The 22,932-nt window shown below is 43.9% G+C and overlaps 1 protein-coding gene across 2 annotated transcripts in view; it reads left to right on the top strand.

The window, feature by feature from the left end:
* PBX3 (PBX homeobox 3) overlaps positions 1-22,932 on the top strand; it is a 251,252-nt gene that overhangs the window by 215,787 nt on the left and 12,533 nt on the right. Inside the window, exons 6-8 of one of the 2 annotated variants that reach the window (XM_073639783.1) lie at positions 4,925-5,090; positions 18,211-18,323; positions 20,468-20,557. In XM_073639783.1, the coding sequence (XP_073495884.1) occupies positions 4,925-5,090; positions 18,211-18,323; positions 20,468-20,557 (369 nt within the window). The remainder of the gene's footprint in view (positions 1-4,924; positions 5,091-18,210; positions 18,324-20,467; positions 20,558-22,932) is intronic. The other variant, XM_073639784.1, reaches the window with a different exon arrangement.

The raw sequence follows: 22,932 nt of genomic DNA, 5'->3' as shown, positions 1-22,932 counted from the left end.
CAGATAAATGTGCTTAATTATTGGTAAACCCGTATACTGTAGATGATAAATGTGCCGCGCTTGGGATTATGGAGAACCTGGGCTCTGTCTAACTAGTTTAAATCGTCTTCAATGCATTTTCTCTGGATTTAGGTCATTTTGGCTTATTATTAATAATCTTTTTAAGATCGGGGTTTATTTTTTAGTATGATGTCATGAAGTTTCCTCATTATTTTCCAGTGGTAAATGCACACAGTTTTTTTTCCCTCAGTTTTCCAGAGTAGAAACTCTCAAATTCAGATTCATCAAAGTATTGTTGTCAGAAAATTGGCTTAAAAAACTTCAAAAGGTCACAAGGTTTTTAGCGCAATACGGAGTTGCAACTTTTGGCGCTTTCACGCTAGATTAAAAGGAGCTCCGCCAAAATGGCCGGAGCTGGAAGGAGGAAGAATGGAGCATGGCCATGGCTATGGCTGCCCATCAAATTTATCAAAAGTGCTGTTATTTCTCACTCTAGAAATGCTACTCCTGTCTATGACTGGAGTAGCAGTTCTGGCAAGGCAAATGACATTTAGAAGACGCCCAGGACTATTTTTTATTTTTTTATTTATTTTTTTTTACTATGGGCCTAAAAACTAACAGGCAGGATGTTGCCAATAGGAGAACCTACCTGCCTGATCTACATAGCGCCGGCATAGAGTGGTCACTGACCGCTCCTGCCGGCAATTCTGCTGTCCATGTCAGAGCAGCTCCTCTTCTTCCGGGTTGCTCAGTCAGCATGATATTGGCAGTCACTCCCCATCAACGGAGCAGAGCGGATGAAAAGCCGCTGCCCTGCCGACGTGACGTCAGCGGAAGCCGCTGGATCACAGGCAGGACCGGTCTGTGCCAGCAGAGATCAGCGCCGGGCACAACAGGCAGGTAGGTAGCAACTACCTGCCTGATCGTTCTTAGGCCCATGGTAAAAAAGAAACTAGACCTGGATAACCCCTGTAAGTGGTGTGCACCTCTTAATGAACTTGACACATCTTATTCCTGTACGCTTCTCATTAAGGCTTTTCTTCATGAATCGGCCCCTCAGTCTGCACATACCCATTAGACCAAACTCGCCCAAACACACCTTTACCAGAGGGGAATTCACTCGAAAGTCATTTACTACATAAGGCATCATTTCAGGAGAACTGCCACATTGTTACGGCCCCTGCTTATATAGTAGGGGATATGGACGTCTAAGAAGGGGGTCCCTTGCTTCAGATCCCACACTATTGGCCATAGCAATGCTTGGTCTGCCTGCAGCAGGATACCCCGGGGACCACCTCAGTGCCCGGAATGAGGACCCAGTAAGGAATTGTTCCACCATTAGGTGTATGAATGTTCCTCTACCTCTAGTTCATATAGACACATCCTCCTGTTACTACAGATACAAGGACCTATTATTTATCAAGCTAGTGATGTAATTTGTGCCCAAAAAAATTACCTTTCACGATTTGATTTGAACCATTTAATTATGTTAGACACTTTTTACGAAAAGGGAAACGCGATTTAAGGACCAACACTATGCGCCAACAAAATGCGCCACAATTTAGCACATATTTCTTGCACAAAGTAAACCAACAAATAGGTGGTCTAGACTAGTCCAAAGAGGCTTCAAATATATCCAAGAACAGGAGCCACTATAAAAAGCAAAAAGTGCTACGTAGGTTTACACTGTCTAAGTCTAAGAGCTATGTATTCGGGTACGTTCCTTTAATAAATCCCCTTCATATGCACTGCTAGGGTCTCGGCGACACCCCACCCTGAGTGCAGGGAATCCTACATAATTACATAGACTTGCAGCGTCTTTCAGAGGTAGAAGTCGGGAGGTTTCCCCGATGGATACCGCCTGCGTATACTGCGCTTTATGGGGTTTTTTAACAGATGCCCTTGCATAGAACAGCACAATCTACCACATTTTTCCACACCAGCGTATGACGGCCAAAAGGATTCACTTGACCTCTGCCGGGTGAATTAGGCTGCCACATGCAAAGTGAAAGGATTGTGAATGTTTTCTTTTTTTTACAGACATAGCCACCCCTATAAATAAGCTTGGTTGACAGATGGATTAAAGAGTAATCGTCGCTTTCATTTCATGATTTTTTCCATCCATAGTGCACATGAAAATAAGCAACTTTATAATATATCTTATCAGAGAAATCCACTTCTTTCTCTCCCTGGACTGAATTCTCACTTCACAGGTAAAACCTGTCTAAAGTGAATATAGATTTAGCCATTACTAAGATATGAGATGGCAGGTGGTGTCTATAAAATTCTCCCCCTCCATAGAATGTTATAAGCACCAGCTGTCCTCTCCTCTCTCAGTAATGTGATCATCTGATTACAGATTTCATCACTGAATTGAGAGTGAGAGATCAATCAGTCCAGGAGGAGAAAGAAGCAGATTCCTCTAGTTTCTTATTTTCATGTGTACTATTGATTTGTGAAATAAAAATTAAAAGAAAGTTTAAGAAAAGACTTAACGTAATCTTTAGCGGAAACTAAAATCGGCCTTTTCTTTTTTTTTCTACTCTGGTCGTTCCTATACTAAATCCTGCCACACTCCGGCAATAGTCAGCAAAGACTCTTCGCCATTGGCAATGTAAAAACGGACAGCGACGTTACCGTAAACGCTTGTTGGCGTGAATTTTGCAAACGTCGTAACCAGTCGCCGATACTTACCGGTACTTTCCATACAAGTTATACATAACGTATGAGCGGCTCTCTTTTTCACTGCTTCCAATTAAACCTTGCTCGTTAGTTTAACCTCAAGGTAATGCCATCAAACAATGCATGTCAGGGAAACACTGCCCACAGTGGCAGTCATTAATTTTAATTGCCTTGATATTAAAGATTAAGAAGCATTGAAGAAGCTGGGATGGATTCCTATACCACGTCAAGAATATCCAGCACCCCGAGGCCTCCCAAGGCTCCGAAGATATTAAAATGTAACGGGAAGGAGGGGGGTCAGGGGTTGGAGGGCGGCAGCGGATACAAGAAAGCCTTTATTAGACATGGCTATTGTTGAGACCGGTGAATTGTCCCTCGTCTGCATACGCCAGAGATTTGCTCACTTCTAAAGCTGTTAATAAAGCAGTAATTTGATTTTTTTTTTTTTTACAATAATTATCCACCCGCCTTCATTAATGTATTATTGCCCTGCTGGCTGGCAGGTTAATGGTAAGCAGAATGTATAAAATGTACCGCCAAGTATCAGCTGGGGAAAACGCTACGAATGAGGGATGAACTCAGGGTCACCGTGGAAAGTCTGGTGCTGTAGAAATATTAATCCTGCATTTTATATATAACAAAAAAAAAAAAAGAGCATTTACACAATTATCAAATGCTCCAAAGTCATATATGTTGGGAATAGAAATAAAGGGGCTCATGCACACAACCTAATTATGGCTCATACGTCTATTAGGCCCTTGTGTTCCTCCATACGTTCATACAGCGGCATACATGGATTTATCTTCATATAGCAGAGAAAAGAAAATCGTGCCATGATGTACATGTCGCAGTCTAGAGACAATTCATCATTGTTGGATAATTTTTAGACAGTGCAAACTTAAAGCCTCAATACACATTAGACTAACGTTGCCAGAACTGATGGGTTTTCCCACCAACAGTCTAATGTGTATGGGGGGGTCTCCCGACTGTTCCCTGATAGATGATATCAGGGGGACAAAAGGATCCAGCCTATCCAATTTCAGGATGTTGATCCTTTTGTTCACTGAAAGATAAGCCACTGTCAGAGAATTCTGGCAGCGACTCTCTCATAGAACACAGGAGCGCTCCTGTGTATGGAGGAATTGGTGTGACAGAAAGTGTATGAGGGGACTTTACACTACACAGTCTTAAAATCTCAGGGAAGAAGATTTCAGTATCACGGTGCATGCTCACATATACATTATGGACGAGTAGTGCAGCTCTTTTAGTTTGTAACTAGTAGTTATTTATTATTATGCATTGCTTATATAGCGCCGTCATATTCCGCAGTGCCCTTAAAGGGAATCTGTCAGCAGGTTTTTGCTACCTCATCTGCGAGCAGCATGATGTAGAGACAGAGACCCTGAACCCAACGATAAATCAGTTAGTTTGTTGGGTGCAGCAGTTGTGACACAGTCGGAGTTATTAGATGTAGGATGAAGCGGAGCTCGGAAAGCTAACCCTGCCCACACCAGGCTCTATAGTCTATTGACAGTGAGCTGCTTATCCCAGGAAGGGGCGTGGTCACATGACTGCTTGCCTGCCAGCTAGTCACAGCAATGGTAATGTCCTGGTGATAAAACCTTCACACTAAGTAAACAACAGCACACAGCCTGATAATTGAGACATCACTATATTCTGTGGTTTAACCCCTACCTCATGCTGTCCTCAGATTACACAGTAAAAACCTGCTGACAGATTCCCTTTAAGTAAGGCCCGATCGACCTTCTTCTGGTGATCAGTAATGTATAGTATCGACCTTTTGGGAAGGTAATAATTATTATGTTACTTTTCCAAAAAGGATAGTGGTGGACACTCATGAATATGGAGGACTACATGGCAGCAGGTTTACTAGTCTTCTAGTGCTAAAACGATGATTTTATCCCTAGGAGATTATCAAAACTACAGCAAACAGCCTAGTAAATGACACATCGCTGGAATCGGGGACTCTGTCTCTACATTATTCAAAAACCTGATAACCGATTTCCTTTGTTAGACTTCACATCTTCTGCCCTCAGAAGACTCCTGACTTGTTCCAGCATTGCTACATTTAGATACTTTTACATCAGTTGTACTTTTTTTCTATTATTCCCGCGATCTAAATCTTTACTGAAACATAAGTATAAGAATTGCTGCCTCCATTGTAGTATAAAACGGTGTTACAATCCCAGTGGTATTTAATGGTCTTCTCTCCCGTCTCTAGGTATCCAACTGGTTCGGAAATAAGCGAATCAGGTACAAGAAAAACATCGGCAAGTTTCAAGAAGAGGCAAACCTGTACGCAGCGAAGACGGCCGTGAACGCAGCTCATGCAGTGGCAGCCGCTGTACAGAATAACCAGACCAGCTCCCCAACTACACCAAATTCCGGTGAGTCTGCAAAGCTAGATATAGAAAAATCAGCATACTAGAGTCATGAGAGGTGATCTATGGTGTTACAGATAGATATCATAACTACCTGATATTCCCTGGCACGTACGGGCTGTGATTGAAGCTACACGTAGTGATTAGTGGAAATGAATGGGAAACTTCCGAACCAGAATCCTATTTCTTTATATTATGTTCTCAGAACTGTGCAATTTTCAAAGTGGAAATGCTTCCTGATTTAGACCAATACTGTAAGCAGCAATGCAATATTGAAATACCTATAACACATACAGTCATATGAAAAAGTTTGGGCACCCCTATTAATCTTAAGCTTAATGTTTTATAAAAATTGGTGTTTTTGCAGCAGCTATTTCAGTTTGATATATGTAATAACTGTTGGACACAGTAATGTTTCTGCCTTGAAATGAGGTTTATTGTACTAACAGAAAATGTGCAATCTGCATTCAAACAAAATTTGACAGGTGCATAAGTATGGGCACCTCACCAGAAAAGTGACATTAATATTTAGTAGATCCTCCTTTTGCAAAAATAACAACCTCTAGTCGCTTCCTGTAGCTTTTAATGATTTCCTGGATCCTGGATGAAGGTATTTTTGACCATTCCTCTTTACAAAACAATTCCAGTTCAGTAAAGTTTGATGGTCACCGAGCATGGACAGCCCTCTTCAAATGATCCCGCAGATGTTCAATGATATTCAGGTCTGGGGACTGGGATGGCCATTCCAGAACATTGTAATTGTTCCTCTGCATGAGTGCCTGAGTAGATTTGGAGCGGTGTTTTGGATCATTGTCTTGCTGAAAGATCCATCCCCTGTGTAACTTCAACTTTGTCACTGATTCTTGAACATTATTGTCAAGAATCTGCTGATACTGAGTGGAATCCATGCGTCCCTCAACTTTAACAAGATTCCCGGTGCCGGCATTGGCCACACAGCCCCAAAGCATGATGGAACCTCCACCAAATTTTACTGTGGGTAGCAAGTGTTTTTCTTGGAATGCTGTGTTTTTTTGCCGCCATGCATAACGCCTTTTTGTATGACCAAACAACTCAATCTTGGTTTCATCAGTCCACAGGACCTTCTTCCAAAAAGAAATTGGCTTCTCCAAATGTGCTTTTGCATACCTCAGCCGACTCTGTGGCGTGCTTGCAGAAACGGCTTCTTTCGCATGACTCTTCCATACAGCTTCTCCTTGTGCAAAGTGCGTTGTATAGTTGACCGATGCACAGTGACACCATCTGCAGCAAGTTGATGCTGCAGCTCTCTGGAGGTGGTCTGAGGATTGTCCTTGACTGATCTCACCATTCTTCTTCTCTGCCTTGCTGATGTTTTTCTCGGCCTGCCACTTCTTGCCTTAACAAGAACTGTCCCTGTGTTCTTCCATTTCCTTACTATGTTCCTCACAGTGGAAACTGACAGGTTAAATCTCTGAGACCGCTTTTTGTATCCTTCCCCTGAACAACTATGTTGAATAATCTTTGTTTTCAGATCATTTGACAGTTGTTTTGAGGAGCCCATGATGCCACTCTTCAGAGGATATTCAAACAGGAGAACAACTTGCAAGTGGCCACTTTAAGTAGCTTTTCTCATGATTGCATACACCTGGCTAAGAAGTTCAAAGCTCAATGAGGTTACAAAACCAAAAAAAGTGCTTTACTAAGTCAGTAAAAAGTAGGTAGGAGTATTTTAAACAAGAAAATGATAAGGGTGCCCATACTTATGCACCTGTCAAATTTAGTTTGAATGCAGATTGCACATTTTCTGTTTGTACAATAAACCTCATTTCAAGGCAGAAACATCACTGTGTCCAACAGTTATTACATATATCAAACTGAAATATCTGTTGCAAAAACACCAATTTTTATAAAACATTAAGCTTAAGATTAATAGGGGTGCCCAAACTTTTTCATATAACTGTACATCCACTCGAGAAAACACCAGGGATGAGTGCTAGCTAGCAAGCTACTGTCCATTCCTCTCCACCTAAGAAAGAAGCAGTAGGATATAATGAGCAGCAAGCAAAATGTGCACTGGCCAAAACCGCCGCAGATTGCATTGACTTTGCATTGCGAAAAGTGCTACCCTCAGCATGAATTGACCTAGTGCAGAATTCAGATCCGCAGATCTGGTCAATTTCCGCTACCAATTTTTTGCATGCATGAGATTTCATTGCACTACATAGAATTTTGTTTGCTCGCTGTTGCCATGAAGAAATAAAGACTGCATGCATAGGAGCTGTAGAATCAGGACTGTAGAATACTTTACTTAAAATAAAAAGTACTAATACTTCTAATTAAAAAGTTTCTTCATATTTATTGGAAAAAGAAATGGGTGCATAGGTGTAAATGGCCTTTTAAAGGGAGTTTGTTAACAAAGAATGACTGTTCAAACCAAGCACAGGTACTCTGTGCACCCTCGGTGTGGACAAGCCCATAAAGCCAGAGCTGTAAGTCAAGAAAGAGAAGGGCGGAAATACTTGTTTTGCATCCATCTCCTTTCTTCTCATCCTTGATTGACCTCTCTGGCTTTACAGGCTCGGCCATGCCAACGGCGCACTCATCCCCTGTGCTTGGTTTGAGCAGTCATATTGTGCTGATAGACTCCCTTTAAACAGACTTAAACTCATTGACATCCTGGAACATTAGTTCTTAACGATGATGTCCAGATAAGATGTGAATAGAGACATGGGACTCAGATCAAACCCTATGAAACAGTTTTGCAGCTACTTTAGATGACTGGGCAAAATTGGGATGAACTTGCCCAATATCCTGACTCTCTTAGTATTAATAACCTCGTAGGTGATAGAGTTGTGAATGACAGTAAACATACCGTCAGCTTTATTTGTGATAAAGACATGTTCTGTATTGCTTGGTATCGAAGGCATGTTGATTGGGATGATCAAATTTCAAGAGGTATGTAGCAGTATAAAGGGCAGGCTTTAACAAAGGACAGTAAGGGGCAGGCTCTTATTACAATGGGCAGTATAAGGGGAAGGCTCTTATTACAATGGGCAGTAGAAGGGGCAGGCTTTTATTACAATGGGCAGTAGAAGGGCCAGGCTCTTATTACAATGGCCAGTAGAAGGGGCAGGCTCTTATTACAATGGGCAGTAGAAGGGGCAGGCTCTTATTACAATGGGCAGTAGAAGAATCAGGCTCTTATTACAATGGGCAGTAGAAGGGGCAGGCTCTTATTACAATGGGCAGTAGAGGAATCAGGCTCTTATTACAATGGGCAGTAGAAGGGGCTGGCTCTTATTACAATGGGCAGTAGAAGAATCAGGCTCTTATTACAATGGGCAGTAGAAGGGGCCGGCTCTTATTACAATGGGCAGTAGAAGGGGCAGGCTCTTATTACAATGGGCAGTAGAAGGGGCAGGCTCTTATTACAATGGGCAGTAGAAGGGGCAGGCTCTTATTACAATGGGCAGTAGAAGGGGCAGGCTCTTATTACAATGGGCAGTAGAAGAATCAGGCTCTTATTACAATGGGCAGTAGAAGGGGCCGGCTCTTATTACAATGGGCAGTAGAAGGGGCCGGCTCTTATTACAATGGGCAGTAGAAGGGGCAGGCTCTTATTACAATGGGCAGTAGAAGGGGCAGGCTCTTATTACAATGGGCAGTAGAAGGGGCAGGCTCTTATTACAATGGGCAGTAGAAGAATCAGGCTCTTATTACAATGGGCAGTAGAAGGGGCAGGCTCTTATTACAATGGGCAGTAGAAGGGGCAGGTTCTTATTACAATGGGCAGTAGAATGGGCAGGCTCTTATTACAATGGGCAGTAGAAGGGGCAGGCTCTTATTACAATGGGCAGTAGAAGGGGCAGGCTCTTATTACAATGGGCAGTAGAAGGGACAGGCTCTTATTACAATGGGCAGTAGAAGGGGCAGGCTCTTATTACAATGGGCAGTAGAATGGGCAGGCTCTTATTACAATGGGCAGTAGAAGGGGCAGGCTCTTATTACAATGGGCAGTAGAAGAATCAGGCTCTTATTACAATGGGCAGTAGAAGGGCCAGACTGTTATTACAATGGGCAGTAGAAGGGCCAGGCTCTTATTACAGTGGGCAGTAGAAGGGGCAGGCTCTTATTACAATGGTCAGTAGAGGAATCAGGCTCTTATTACAATGGTCAGTAGAAGAATCAGGTTCTTATTACAATGGGCATTAGAAGGGGCCGGCTCTTATTACAATGGGCAGTAGAAGGGCCAGGCTCTTATTACAATGGGCAGTAGAATGGGCACCTCTTATTACAATGGGCAGTAGAATGGGCAGGCTCTTATTACAATGGGCAGTAGAATGAGCAGGTTCTTATTACAATGGGCAGTAGAAGGGGCAGGCTCTTATTACAATGGGCAGTAGAAGAATCAGGCTCTTATTACAATGGGCAGTAGAAGTGGCAGGTTCTTATTACAATGGGCAGTAGAAGGGGCAGGTTCTTATTACAATGGGCAGTAGAAGGGGCAGGTTCTTATTACAATGGGCAGTAAAAGAATCAGGCTCTTATTACAATGGGCAGTAGAAGGGGCAGGTTCTTATTACAATGGGCAGTAGAAGAATCAGGCTCTTATTACAATGGGCAGTAGAAGGGGCAGGCTCGTATTACAATGGGCAGTAGAAGGGGCAGGTTCTTATTAGAATGGGCAGTAGAAGGGCCAGGCTCTTATTAGAATGGGCAGTAGAAGGGGCTGGCTCTTATTACAATGGGCAGTAGAAGGGCCAGGCTCTTATTACAATAGGCAGTAGAAGAATCAGGCTCTTATTACAATGGGCAGTAGACGGGCCAGGCTCTTATTACAATGGGTAGTAGACGGGCCAGGCTCTTATTACAATGGGCAGTAGAAGGGGCAGGCTCTTATTAGAATGGGCAGTAGAAGGGCCAGGCTCTTATTACAATGGGCAGTAGAAGTTTCAGGCTCTTATTACAATGGGCAGTAGAAGGGCAAGACTCTTATTACAATGGGCAGTAGAAGGGGCAGGCTCTTATTACAATGGGCAGTAGAAGTGGCAGGCTCTTACAGCGGGCAGTAGAAGGGGCAGGTTCTTATTACAATGGGCAGTAGAAGTGGCAGGCTCTCACAGCGGGCAGTAGAAGTGGCAGGTTCTTATTACAATGGGCAGTAGAAGGGGCTGGCTCTTATTACAATGGGCAGTAGAAGGGCCAGGCTCTTATTACAATGGGCAGCAGAAGGGCCAGGCTCTTATTACAATGGGCAGTAAAAGGGGCAGGCTCTTATTACAATGGGCAGTAGAAGGGGCAGGTTCTTATTACAATGGGCAGTATAAGGGGCTGGCTCTTGTTAGAATGGGCAGTAGAAGGGGCAGGCTCTTATTACAATGGGCAGTAGAGGAATCAGGCTCTTATTACAATGGGCAGTAGAAGGGCCAGGCTCTTATTACAATGGGCAGTAGAAGGGGCAGGCTCTTATTACAATGGGCTGTAGAAGTGGAAGGTTCTTATTACAATGGGCCGTAGAAGAATCAGGCTCTTATTACAATGGGCAGTAGAAGGGTCAGGTTCTTCTTACAATGAGTAGTAGAAGGGGTAGGCTCTTACAGCGGGCAGTAGAAGGGGCAGGCTCTTATTAAAATGGGCAGTAGAAGGGGCAGGTTCTTATTACAATGGGCAGTAGAAGTGGCAGGCTCTTACAGTGGGCAGTAGAAGGGGCAGGTTCTTATTACAATGGGCAGTAGAAGTGGCAGGCTCTCACAGCGGGCAGTAGAAGGGGCAGGTTCTTATTACAATGGGCAGTAGAAGTGGCAGGTTCTTATTACAATGAGTAGTAGAAGGGGCAGGCTCTTATTACAATGGGCAGTAGAAGTGGCAGGCTCTTACAGCGGGCAGTAGAAGGGGCAGGTTCTTATTACAATGGGCAGTAGAAGTGGCAGGCTCTCACAGCGGGCTGTAGAAGGGGCATGCTCTTATTACAATGGGCAGTAGAAGGGGCAGGCTCTTATTACAATGGGCAGTAGAAGGGGCAGGCTCTTATTACAATGGGCAGTAGAAGTTTCAGGTTCTTATTACAATGGGCAGTAGAAGGGGCAGGTTCTTATTACAATGGGCAGTAGAAGGGGCAGGTTCTTATTACAATGGGCAGTAGAAGGGGCAGGTTCTTATTACAATGGGCAGTAGAAGGGGCATGCTCTTATTACAATGGGAAAAGAGAACCACCGAATGATAGGTCCAATCATACAAAGGATTATATAAATCACTTTATTAAGTAAAGGTAACAAGTGGCACTACATGCAAAGAGAGAGCCGCATTGTGGAGTCCAAAAAACATAGAATTACATCTCAGAATGAAGATTTACATTATAAGCTGCATAATACAAAATATGATGGTAATACAGCAGGTACAAATATTAGATCGTATTTGCTAGAAATCTAGTTAACATATAATGAGAGTCCCCTGAGAATCTCCTAAGAATCTAGGATAAAGAGCAGGTATATGATCAGCCAGTATGTATAGGAGTGCTATGTGCACTATAGTATTGGCCATATCTATATCCAACATACATATGCAGGCAGTACCAAAGGGGCAACATACAGTCAAATGGAGAAGAATATATAGCGTACCTGTGTCTACAGCAGCTAGTGTGAATGGCACTCCACGGCAAACCCCGACGCGCGTTTCGGACAACACGTCCTTCGTCAGGACAACACGTCCTTCGTCACCCCCTGACGAAGGACGTGTTGTCCGAAACGCGCGTCGGGGTTTGCCGTGGAGTGCCATTCACACTAGCTGCTGTAGACACAGGTACGCTATATATTCTTCTCCATTTGACTGTATGTTGCCCCTTTGGTACTGCCTGCATATGTATGTTGGATATAGATATGGCCAATACTATAGTGCACATAGCACTCCTATACATACTGGCTGATCATATACCTGCTCTTTATCCTAGATTCTTAGGAGATTCTCAGGGGACTCTCATTATATGTTAACTAGATTTCTAGCAAATACGATCTAATATTTGTACCTGCTGTATTACCATCATATTTTGTATTATGCAGCTTATTATGTAAATCTTCATTCTGAGATGTAATTCTATGTTTTTTGAACTCCACAATGCGGCTCTCTCTTTGCATGTAGTGCCACTTGTTACCTTTACTTAATAAAGTGATTTATATAATCCTTTGTATGATTGGACCTATCATTCGGTGGTTCTCTTTTCCCTATGTGTGTTACCGAATGGTCTGCCATTCCCTATTGGTCCATATACTAAGCACTTGATATATTCCTTTGACCAGGCCAGCCTACGGGTGTTAGTATGGTCTGTGTCTTGTGCTTCAAGATTCAGTGTTTCCTGTCTCTCTTATTACAATGGGCAGTGGAAGGGGCAGGCTCTTGTTAGAATGGGCAGTAGAAGGGGCTGGCTCTTATTACAATGGGCAGTAGAGGAATCAGGCTCTTATTACAATGGGCAGTAGAAGGGCTGCTTCTTGTTACAATGGGCAGTAGAAGGGGCAGGTTCTTATTACAATGGGCAGTAGAAGGGCCAGGCTCTTATTACAATGGGCAGTAGACGGGCCAGGCTCTTATTACAATGGGCAGTAGATGGGCCAGGTTCTTATTACAATGGGCAGTAGAAGGGGCAGGCTCTTATTACAATGGGCTGTAGAAGTGGCAGGTTCTTATTACAATGGGCCGTAGAAGAATCAGGCTCTTATTACAATGGGCAGTAGAAGGGGCAGGTTCTTATTACAATGGGCAGTAGAAGGGACAGGTTCTTATTACAATGGGCAGTAGAAGGGGCAGGTTCTTATTACAATGGGCAGTAGAAGAATCAGGGTCTTATTACAATGGGCAGTAGAAGAATCAGGTTCTTATTACAATGGGTAGTAGAAGTGGCAGGCTCTTATTACAATGGGCAGTAGAAGGGGCAGGCTTTTATTACAATGGGCAGTAGAAGGGCCAGGCTCTTATTACAATGGGCAGTAGAAGGGGCAGTTTCTTATTACAATGGGCAGTAGAAGGGGCAGGCTCTTGTTAGAATGGGCAGTAGAAGGGGCTGGCTCTTATTACAATGGGCAGTAGAGGAATCAGGCTCTTATTACAATGGGCAGTAGAAGGGCTGCTTCTTGTTACAATGGGCAGTAGAAGGGGCAGGTTCTTATTACAATGGGCAGTAGAAGGACCAGGCTCTTATTACAAAGGGCAGTAGACGGGCCAGGCTCTTATTACAATGGGCAGTAGATGGGCCAGGTTCTTATTACAATGGGCAGTAGAAGGGGCAAGCTCTTATTACAATGGGCTGTAGAAGTGGCAGGTTCTTATTACAATGGGCCGTAGAAGAATCAGGCTCTTATTACAATGGGCAGTAGAAGGGGCAGGCTTTTATTACAATGGGCAGTAGAAGGGCCAGACTCTTATTACAATGGGCAGTAGAAGGGGCAGGTTCTTATTACAATGGGCAGTAGAAGGGGCAGGTTCTTATTACAATGGGCAGTAGAAGGGGCAGGTTCTTATTACAATGGGCAGTAGAAGGGGCATGCTCTTATTACAATGGGCAGTAGAAGGGGCAGGTTCTTATTACAATGGGCAGTAGAAGGGGCAGGCTCTTGTTAGAATGGGCAGTAGAAGGGGCTGGCTCTTATTACAATGGGCAGTAGAAGGGGCTGGCTCTTATTACAATGGGCAGTAGAGGAATCAGGCTCTTATTACAATGGGCAGTAGAAGGGGCAGGTTCTTGTTACAATGGGCAGTAGAAGAATCAGGGTCTTATTACAATGGGCAGTAGACGGGGCAGGCTCTTATTACAATGGGCAGTAGAAGAATCAGGTTCTTATTACAATGGGCAGTAGAAGGGCCAGGCTCTTATTACAATGGGCAGTAGAAGGGCCAGGCTCTTATTACAATGGGCAGTAGAAGGGGCAGGCTCTTATTACAATGGGCAGTAGAAGGGCCAGGCTCTTATTACAATGGGCAGTAGAAGGGCCAGGCTCTTATTACAATGGGCAGTAGAAGGGCCAGGCTCTTATTACAATGGGCAGTAGAAGGGCCAGGCTCTTATTACAATGGGCAGTAGAAGGGCCAGGCTCTTATTCCAATGGGCAGTAGAAGGGTCAGGTTCTTATTACAATGGGCAGTAGAAGGGGCAGGTTCTTATTGCAATGGGCAGTAGAAGGGGCAGGTTCTCACAGCGGGCAGTAGAAGTGGCAGGTTCTTATTACAATGAGTAGTAGAAGGGGTAGGCTCTTACAGCGGGCAGTAGAAGGGGCAGGCTCTTATTAAAATGGGCAGTAGAAGGGGCAGGTTCTTATTACAATGGGCAGTAGAAGTGGCAGGCTCTTACAGCGGGCAGTAGAAGGGGCAGGTTCTTATTACAATGGGCAGTAGAAGTGGCAGGCTCTCACAGCGGGCAGTAGAAGTGGCAGGTTCTTATTACAATGAGTAGTAGAAGGGGTAGGCTCTTACAGCGGGCAGTAGAAGGGGCAGGCTCTTATTACAATGGGCAATATAAGGGGCAGGCTTTTATTACAATGGGCAGTAGAAGGGGCAGGCTTCTATTACAATGGGCAGTAGAAGGGGCAGGCTCTTATTACAATGGGCAGTAGAAGGGCCAGGCTCTTATTACAATGGGCAGTAGAAGGGCCAGGCTCTTATTACAATGGGCAGTAGAAGGGCCAGGCTCTTATTACAATGGGCAGTAGAAGGGCCAGGCTCTTATTACAATGGGCAGTAGAAGGGCCAGGCTCTTATTACAATGGGCAGTAGAAGGGCCAGGCTCTTATTACAATGGGCAGTAGAAGGGCCAGGCTCTTATTCCAATGGGCAGTAGAAGGGCCAGGCTCTTATTCCAATGGGCAGTAGAAGGGCCAGGCTCTTATTCCAATGGGCAGTAGAAGGGGCAGGCTCTTATTACAATGGGCAGTAGAAGGGGCAGGCTCTTATTACAATGGGCAGTAGAAGGGGCAGGCTCTTATTACAATGGGCAGTAGAAGTTTCAGGTTCTTATTACAATGGGCAGTAGAAGGGGCAGGTTCTTATTACAATGGGCAGTAGAAGTGGCAGGCTCTTATTATAATGGGCAGTAGAAGTGGCAGGCTCTTATTATAATGGGCAGTAGAAGGGGCAGGCTCTTATTACAATGGGCAGTAGAAGGGGCAGGCTCTTATTACAATGGGCAGTAGAAGGGGCAGGCTCTTATTACAATGGGCAGTAGAAGGGGCAGGCTCTTATTACAATGGGCAGTAGAAGGGGCAGGTTCTTCTTACAATGGGCAGTAGAAGGGGCAGGCTCTTGTTAGAATGGGCAGTAGAAGGGGCAGGCTCTTGTTAGAATGGGCAGTAGAAGAGGCAGGCTCTTATTACAATGGGCAGTAGAAGGGGCAGGCTCTTATTACAATGGGCAGTAGAAGTTTCAGGCTCTTATTACAATGGGCAGTAGACGGGCCAGGGTCTTATTACAATGGGCAGTAGAAGTTTCAGGCTCTTATTACAATGGGCAGTAGAAGGGGCTGGCTCTTATTACAATGGGCAGTAGAAGGAGCAGGTTCTTATTACAATGGGCAGTAGAAGTTTCAGGCTCTTATTACAATGGGCAGTAGAAGGGGCAGGTTCTTATTGCAATGGGCAGTAAAAGTTTCAGGCTCTTATTACAATGGGCAGTAGAAGGGGCAGGCTCTTATTACAATGGGCAGTAGAAGGGGCAGGCTCTTATTACAATGGGCAGTAGAAGGGGCAGGTTCTTATTACAATGGGCAGTAGAAGTTTCAGGCTCTTATTACAATGGGCAGTAGAAGGGGCTGGCTCTTATTACAATGGGCAGTAGAAGGGGCAGGTTCTTATTGCAATGGGCAGTAGAAGGGGCAGGCTCTTATAACAATGGGCAGTAGAAGGGGCAGGTTCTTATTACAATGGGCAGTAGAAGGGGCAGGTTCTTATAACAATGGGCAGTAGAAGGGGCAGGCTCTTATAACAATGGGCAGTAGAAGGGGCAGGTTCTTATTACAATGGGTAGTAGAAGGGGCAGGTTCTTATTACAATGAGCAGTAGAAGTGGCAGGCTCTTATTACAATGGGCATTAGAAGTGGCAGGTTCTTATTACAATGAGCAGTAGAAGGGGCAGGCTGTTATTACAATGGGCAGTAGAAGGGGCAGGCTCTTATTACAATGGGCAGTAGAAGGGGCAGGCTCTTATTACAATGGACAGTAGAAGGGGCAGGCTCTTATTACAATGGGCAGTAGAAGGGACAGGCTCTTATTACAATGGGCAGTAGAAGGGGCTGGCTCTTATTACAATGGGCAGTAGAAGAATCAGGTTCTTATTGCAATGGGCAGTAGAAGGGGCAGGTTCTTATTGCAATGGGCAGTAGAAGGGGCAGGCTCTTATAACAATGGGCAGTAGAAGGGGCAGGTTCTTATTACAATGGGCAGTAGAAGGGGCAGGTTCTTATTACAATGGGCAGTAGTAGGGGGAGGCTCTTATTACAATGGGCAGTAGAAGGGGCAGGCTCTTATAACAATGGGCAGTAGAAGGGGCAGGTTCTTATTACAATGGGCAGTAGAAGGGGCAGGCTCTTATTACAATGGGCATTAGAAGTGGCTGGTTCTTATTACAATGGGCAGTAGAAGGGGCAGGCTGTTATTACAATGGGCAGTAGAAGGGGCAGGCTCTTATTACAATGGGCAGTAGAAGGGGCAGGCTCTTATTACAATGGGCAGTAGAAGGGGCAGGCTCTTATTACAATGGGCAGTAGAAGTGGCAGGCTCTTATTACAATGGGCAGTAGAAGGGGCAGGCTCTTATTACAATGGGCAGTAGAAGGGGCAGGTTCTTATTACAATGGGCAGTAGAAGGGGCAGGTTCTTATTACAATGGGCAGTAGAAGGGGCAGACTCTTATTACAATGGGCAGTAGAAGGGGCAGGCTCTTATTACAATGGGCAGTAGAAGAATCAGGCTTTTATTACAATGGGCAGTAGAAGGGGCAGGCTCTTATTACAATGGGCAGTAGAGGAATCAGGCTCTTATTACAATGGGCAGTAGAAGGGGCAGGCTCTTATTACAATGGGCAGTAGAAGTTTCAGGCTCTTATTACAATGGGCAGTAGAAGGGGCCGGCTCTTATTACAATGGGCAGTAGAAGGGGCTGGCTCTTATTACAATGGGCAGTAGAAGGGGCAGGTTCTTATTACAATGGGCAGTAGAAGGGGCAGGTTCTTATTGCAATGGGCAGTAGAAGGGGCAGGCTCTTATTACAATGGGCATTAGAAGGGGCAGGTTCTTATTACAATGGGCAGTAGAAGGGGCAGACTCTTATTACAATGGGCAGTAGAAGGGGCAGGCTCTTATTACAATGGGCAGTAGAAGGGGCAGGCTCTTATTACAATGGGCAGTAGAAGGGGCAGGCTCTTATTACAATGGGCAGTAGAAGGGGCAGGCTCTTAGTACAATGGGCAGTAGAAGGGGCAGGCTCTTAGTACAATGGGCAGTAGAAGGGGCAGGCTCTTAGTACAATGGGCAGTAGAAGGGGCAGGCTCTTATTACAATGGGCAGTAGAAGGGGCAGGCTCTTATTACAATAGGCAGTAGAAGGGGCAGGCACTTATTACAATGGACATCAGAAGGGGCAGGTTCTTATTACAATGGGCAGTAGAAGGGGCAGGTTCTTATTACAATGGGCAGTAGAAGGGGCAGGCTCTTATAACAATGGGCAGTAGAAGGGGCAGGTTCTTATTACAATGGGCAGTAGAAGGGGCAGGCTCTTATTACAATGGGCAGTAGAAGGGGCCGGCTCTTATTACAATGGGCAGTAGAAGGGGCAGACTCTTATTACAATGGGCAGTAGAAGGGGCAGGTTCTTATTACAATGGGCAGTAGAAGGGGCAGGTTCTTATTACAATGGGCAGTAGAAGGACCCGGTTTCTAAGAGGCGGCAAGTTCCGACAATTGACATTAGAAGGGATAGACTGGCACACTAGCATATGGAAGATCTACAGGCTCCATTTGTAGCAAGGTTGTCATGTTAAGCATACTTTCTATTAATCTAGTTTCAGACGTCCAGTTTGTTCATTAAGGTTTACTAACCTTTCAAACCCCTTTTGTGATCTCTTCACACTTTCTTTCGAGCATCCTCTCAGATCCTTCGCTCTTTCCTTTCCTAGGTTCTTCTGGTTCTTTTAATCTCCCAAATTCAGGCGACATGTTCATGAATATACAGAGTCTGAATGGGGATTCTTACCAAGGGGCCCAAGTTGGAGCCAATGTGCAATCACAGGTAGGAGAGACGCCCCTGAGTCATTCCTCAGCGCACCTCCCACAGCTACCACCAAAGTACATGCAGCAGCCCAGGGTGTGCTCACAATTGGCACCATCTCGGCCACCCTGGTCTTCCGGGTCATTTGATACTCTTGTGAATGCCGTCGGCTCTGACTTGAGTGCTCGGGGAGAGAAGTCTTGTTTGAGCTCCAGAACCTGTTAATAAAACTATTAGGAGAAAGGTTCTGACTAATGAGTGTGGATGGGCAGGGCTATTCAAAAGGCTATTTCCTAGTTTTCCTGTAGAATTTTTGGTATATATCTAAAGACTATCCCACGAGGGGGCTGGAAAGTTTTAACACTCCTTTGGTTAATCTGAAACTATAGTCTTTCTGTAGGAATAAATGGCTGTAATTTGTTGCAGTTTGTTACAGCATGCAAAGCTTAACACAGGGCTTAAGAAACTAAGATCTGGCCTGGGTCTTTCACTATGGAAAGCAGCACTTTTCTGCATATGCCATAGAACTGCCATGGGGAGGACAAGGGGGTCACTGATTTTGTTCAACTAACATTACCACTAAATATAAGGGTGATGTCCGGTTTCATTATAAAAAAAGAATACAGCCAATACTGCTTATGATTTAATAGGACACAATAAGCACTAATTACCTATTTATTCCCTTACCGCTCCAACACTACCTCTCCACTACTCTCCGTCCGTCTTGGTTTTTAGTGTTGAGCAGTGATTGGCTGCAGCGGTAACATGCTATAGACATGATGTCACTGCAACCCTACAACCAAAGACTACGAGGGAGAGGTGCTGTTGAATTGGAGCGGCAGTAGGTAAGTATAGCTTATTTTGTTGTTTTAAAGCATAAAAGCTTGACCCCAATTTTTAATTAAACCAAACAACCTTTTTACATCTGATTCAACCCTGTAGTGATTACATCACTGATAAACGCCACATTCCCTCTAAGAGTAACTAAACTTTAGTTATCCTTCAGGAATTGCAAAATCGTAAGTTTTTGTAATATACTTCATTGCCTTATTTTGCTTCCTTCCTTACCAAACATCATGCCGCAGTGTTACTTCATGCTCCTTTAGAAGCTGCTTTCAACTGCTGCTCAGTGAAGATCTGTAGACTATTTACAATCAGATTTACAAATGCACCACTGCACTTCATCGCAGTACACAAAGACTGGATATTGTTTGCATATAGTGTAGGGATCTTGCTTAGCAGCAGTTGAAAGCAGCTTCTAAAGAAGCACAAATTGGCTGTGTGAAACAGCACTGCAGCATACTGTTTGGGAGAGAAGGAAGCAAACTAAAGTAATGAATAACATTACAAAAAATATATATAACTTTGCTTTGCCTGGAGGATAAATACATTTTAAAAAAAGTTTACTTTAACAAAAAACAGTCAATAAAAAATTACATTTTTTTTTATTATTTCCTATTAAATAATAAATATGAAGCATTATTACTGAGTTATACTTTTCCTCCTGAACATATATGAATAAATTGACAGCTGGATGTTAACAGTTGAGGTGTGTGACACGGTCGGCCCTGATTGGAGATTTTTAGACTATACAGCAACACACCCCCAACTGGCAACACCCAGTTGTCAGTTAATTCATATTTTTCTAGGAGGAATAACAGAGGAACAGCACAACCCAGAGTTGTGAGACAAAAGTGCTGTAGAATTATGTTATGAATACATGTCAGGAGAAGTGACGGCTCCTCTCCATTGTCAGTTCTGTAGGCTCAGGCAAAGCAAAAGTGTCTCTTCAGTGCAAGGTACCTACAAACGTAGATCTTAGTTTCCTTAATCTTTGTGAGTTTATTCTTTTATAGAAAATATATTCATTTAAAGGGATTTTCATACTTCAGGCATGTCTGATAGTTGGGGGTTGCACCTATCTGCGGATTGGGGGGGGTTCTCCATTTTGGAAGTAGAGGAGAACACTCACGTGATCGGCTCTGTACATTGGCTATATTGGCTCGGGGTGCATCGCTGATGATTATTAGGGACATCATTGAGTTTTCTGTACTTGCAGACATGCATCTATCATATAAAATACAGGGCTCAGACATGTAATCAATTGTGCCAAGAACCGGTCAGAGGATAAAAGTTATAATGCCATGTTTTCCTGTACCCTATAGGTGGATACGCTTCGTCATGTTATCAATCAGACGGGCGGATACAGTGATGCCTTGGGAGGGAATTCATTGTACAGTCCACATCACCTAACTGTAAGTACTGTTAATGCAGAGCATCAGTCATCGGGGTATAAATATGCTATTTTTGGGGCTTTTACAGAAACAGAGCAAAATGGACATCATTCCATCGATAACTTAATAGGGATGCAATACTAGGGATGCAATATTAAAGCCCAAGCAGCCTACACCCCATCCAGTTAAACCCCCTTTCTGTAATTTTGAGTTTGCCATGGCTACAGGCGAGCCGCACACCATAAAGGGGTCCCGTGTGGACGGCGCAGCAGAGGTGAGCTAGCTTCTCTGTTGTATACCAGTGATAATAACAGTCTATGTGCCGGCGTCCATCCACACTGGTCTCACTGAAAGGACGACATGACATAGTGAGGAATACGTTGTTTGACAGGGACAACACTGACCAATAGATGTTCTTGACTTTATAGTAGGTTTTGTCAGGGTCATTTTGATGGCAAATATAGTGTCACATAGGATTACAGGATCAGACTACACAGGGGTTTTTGTTGTCTGTGACAATGGAGTCACATAGGTCTCCATAGGAGGTAAGGTCTCTGTACACATTAGATCAGTCATTCGCACCATCAGTGATCTCTCCTCAATCCTCTGGCATCGGCTTAACACCCGGAAAACAAAACCATCAACCCTTCAGATCCAACAGGGTCAAATCCTTCTCTCCTCCGACGTCATCTGTCACAGAAGAGTCCACCATATACATTACTGTGTCGGCCCATCCCACTAAAATCAGCAGATTCACACAACTTTGGTCTAATGTGCACTAGGGCTTTAAAACTAGGTAGATCTCATTCAAAACAGTATTTCTAAGAGCTTACAACCAACTAATGAGCAAAAAAAATCCAAGTGCTTGTCAACCCTAAGAAGTACTGGGAGGGGTTTTTGAAGGCTTTTGTTTCTATACCGATCATTAAAGAGTTCAACATAAATAGGCCGGTTAATACATGGAGTAAACACTGATCTTAGCTGGTCCGTGTAAAATGGTGCAACTACTAATGGGCCCGGTATAATGCCCCAAAATGCCACATACAAACATAAGTCCCCCTGGTTCTTCCTGAAATTGCAGAAGAGCTGTTATCTATTCTTATCCCTCTGATACCCGCACCTGCCTGTCAAAAATCAGGGAGAAGACACATCATCTTGAGAGACGCTGTTCGTTTAAGTGGATAGATCCCTAACAAGTCGATTGGTGCTGATTGAACTCCCCTTTACAAGGACCAGTGCAAACCCTAATTATACAAATGATCGTTAGCTCTCCATGCTGTTTGCAGCACATCTTCTGTTGTGGGATAATTTTTAGACCACATACTAGATCTAGTCAGCCAATGAACGAGCGCCAGCTGATTGGTAACAAGTTTACTTGTACCAATAATTAGAAGCGGGTATTCTTACTAATGCTCATTCGTCTACATGTAAAGAAGCCTTTAGTTTGATTGTCCCTAGACATTTAGGAAGGGGATCCTTAGTGTTTCAAGCGAGCAGGTAAAGTCGATATTAAACGTATTCCTAAAATAACACTACAGCCTCTTCTTATTTCGATTCTTCTCTATTAGTGTGCTGCCGCCACCACCGATAAATACCATGTCACGTCACCGGAGGCAGCCACATGACAAAGTCAACTTCTCCCTGGTAAACTTTAAAGAGCATTGAAGAGCAGACATTTTGTAAGATCACTCGCTATTTAGCACTGAAGCTTTCCTCCTCGGGAACGGTACAGTAGTTGTTCTCCTTTAATCGCAGGAGACAAGGAACGAAGTATAATATAATAGGAACTTGTAAATGTCATCTGCTTTGGAAGTGGCAGCATTAGATAATACCTTACCGCACCGCTAAGGTCTCCAACAAGCTGATCATTTCAAGGCTTGTATTTTTTTCCATACCGCTTGGTTGTGGTAGCATGACTGTAATATTTAAAAGGACACTAAAATATCATATCTAAGGGAAAAAAAGTAGCGCTTTGTCTTCATTGTTGCGCTGTAACACCTCCACCACTAGGAGTGCCGTTTTACCAAATTGAGCGTTTAGGAGACAATGCTGCAGATTTTCTGTCCTGATTTTAACAATAAAATAATTCATAGCAGCAAAGTGGAGGAGATTTTTTTAATTTTAAGAAATCCCATCCAACTGCAAAGAAAATTGTGTGCGTGTTTCTTAAATTCGCAGTGTGACAATTTCTACTGTGGAAATTGCATGGATTTCCTTCCTATCTACTTATTTGGAAAGACGAAATCCACAAGCAAAGCCAAATGTTGCAGATTTGGCTGCAGATTACCTGTGGATCTGCTGCAAAATCTATACTCCTCTCCCATTGTCTTCCGTAGCACCCAACCTCCTTAAAAGGGACATATCACTAGAGCAGGACCCTTAAAATTTGGCCATTT

Source organism: Phyllobates terribilis, unplaced genomic scaffold (genome assembly GCF_046119375.1).
Source record: "Phyllobates terribilis strain yellow unplaced genomic scaffold, ASM4611937v1 Scaffold_7__3_contigs__length_470593459, whole genome shotgun sequence".
Classification (NCBI taxonomy): Eukaryota; Metazoa; Chordata; class Amphibia; order Anura; family Dendrobatidae; genus Phyllobates; species Phyllobates terribilis.
Note: the sequence above shows the minus strand (reverse complement) of the source record. Positions and strands in the feature narration are given on the sequence as shown.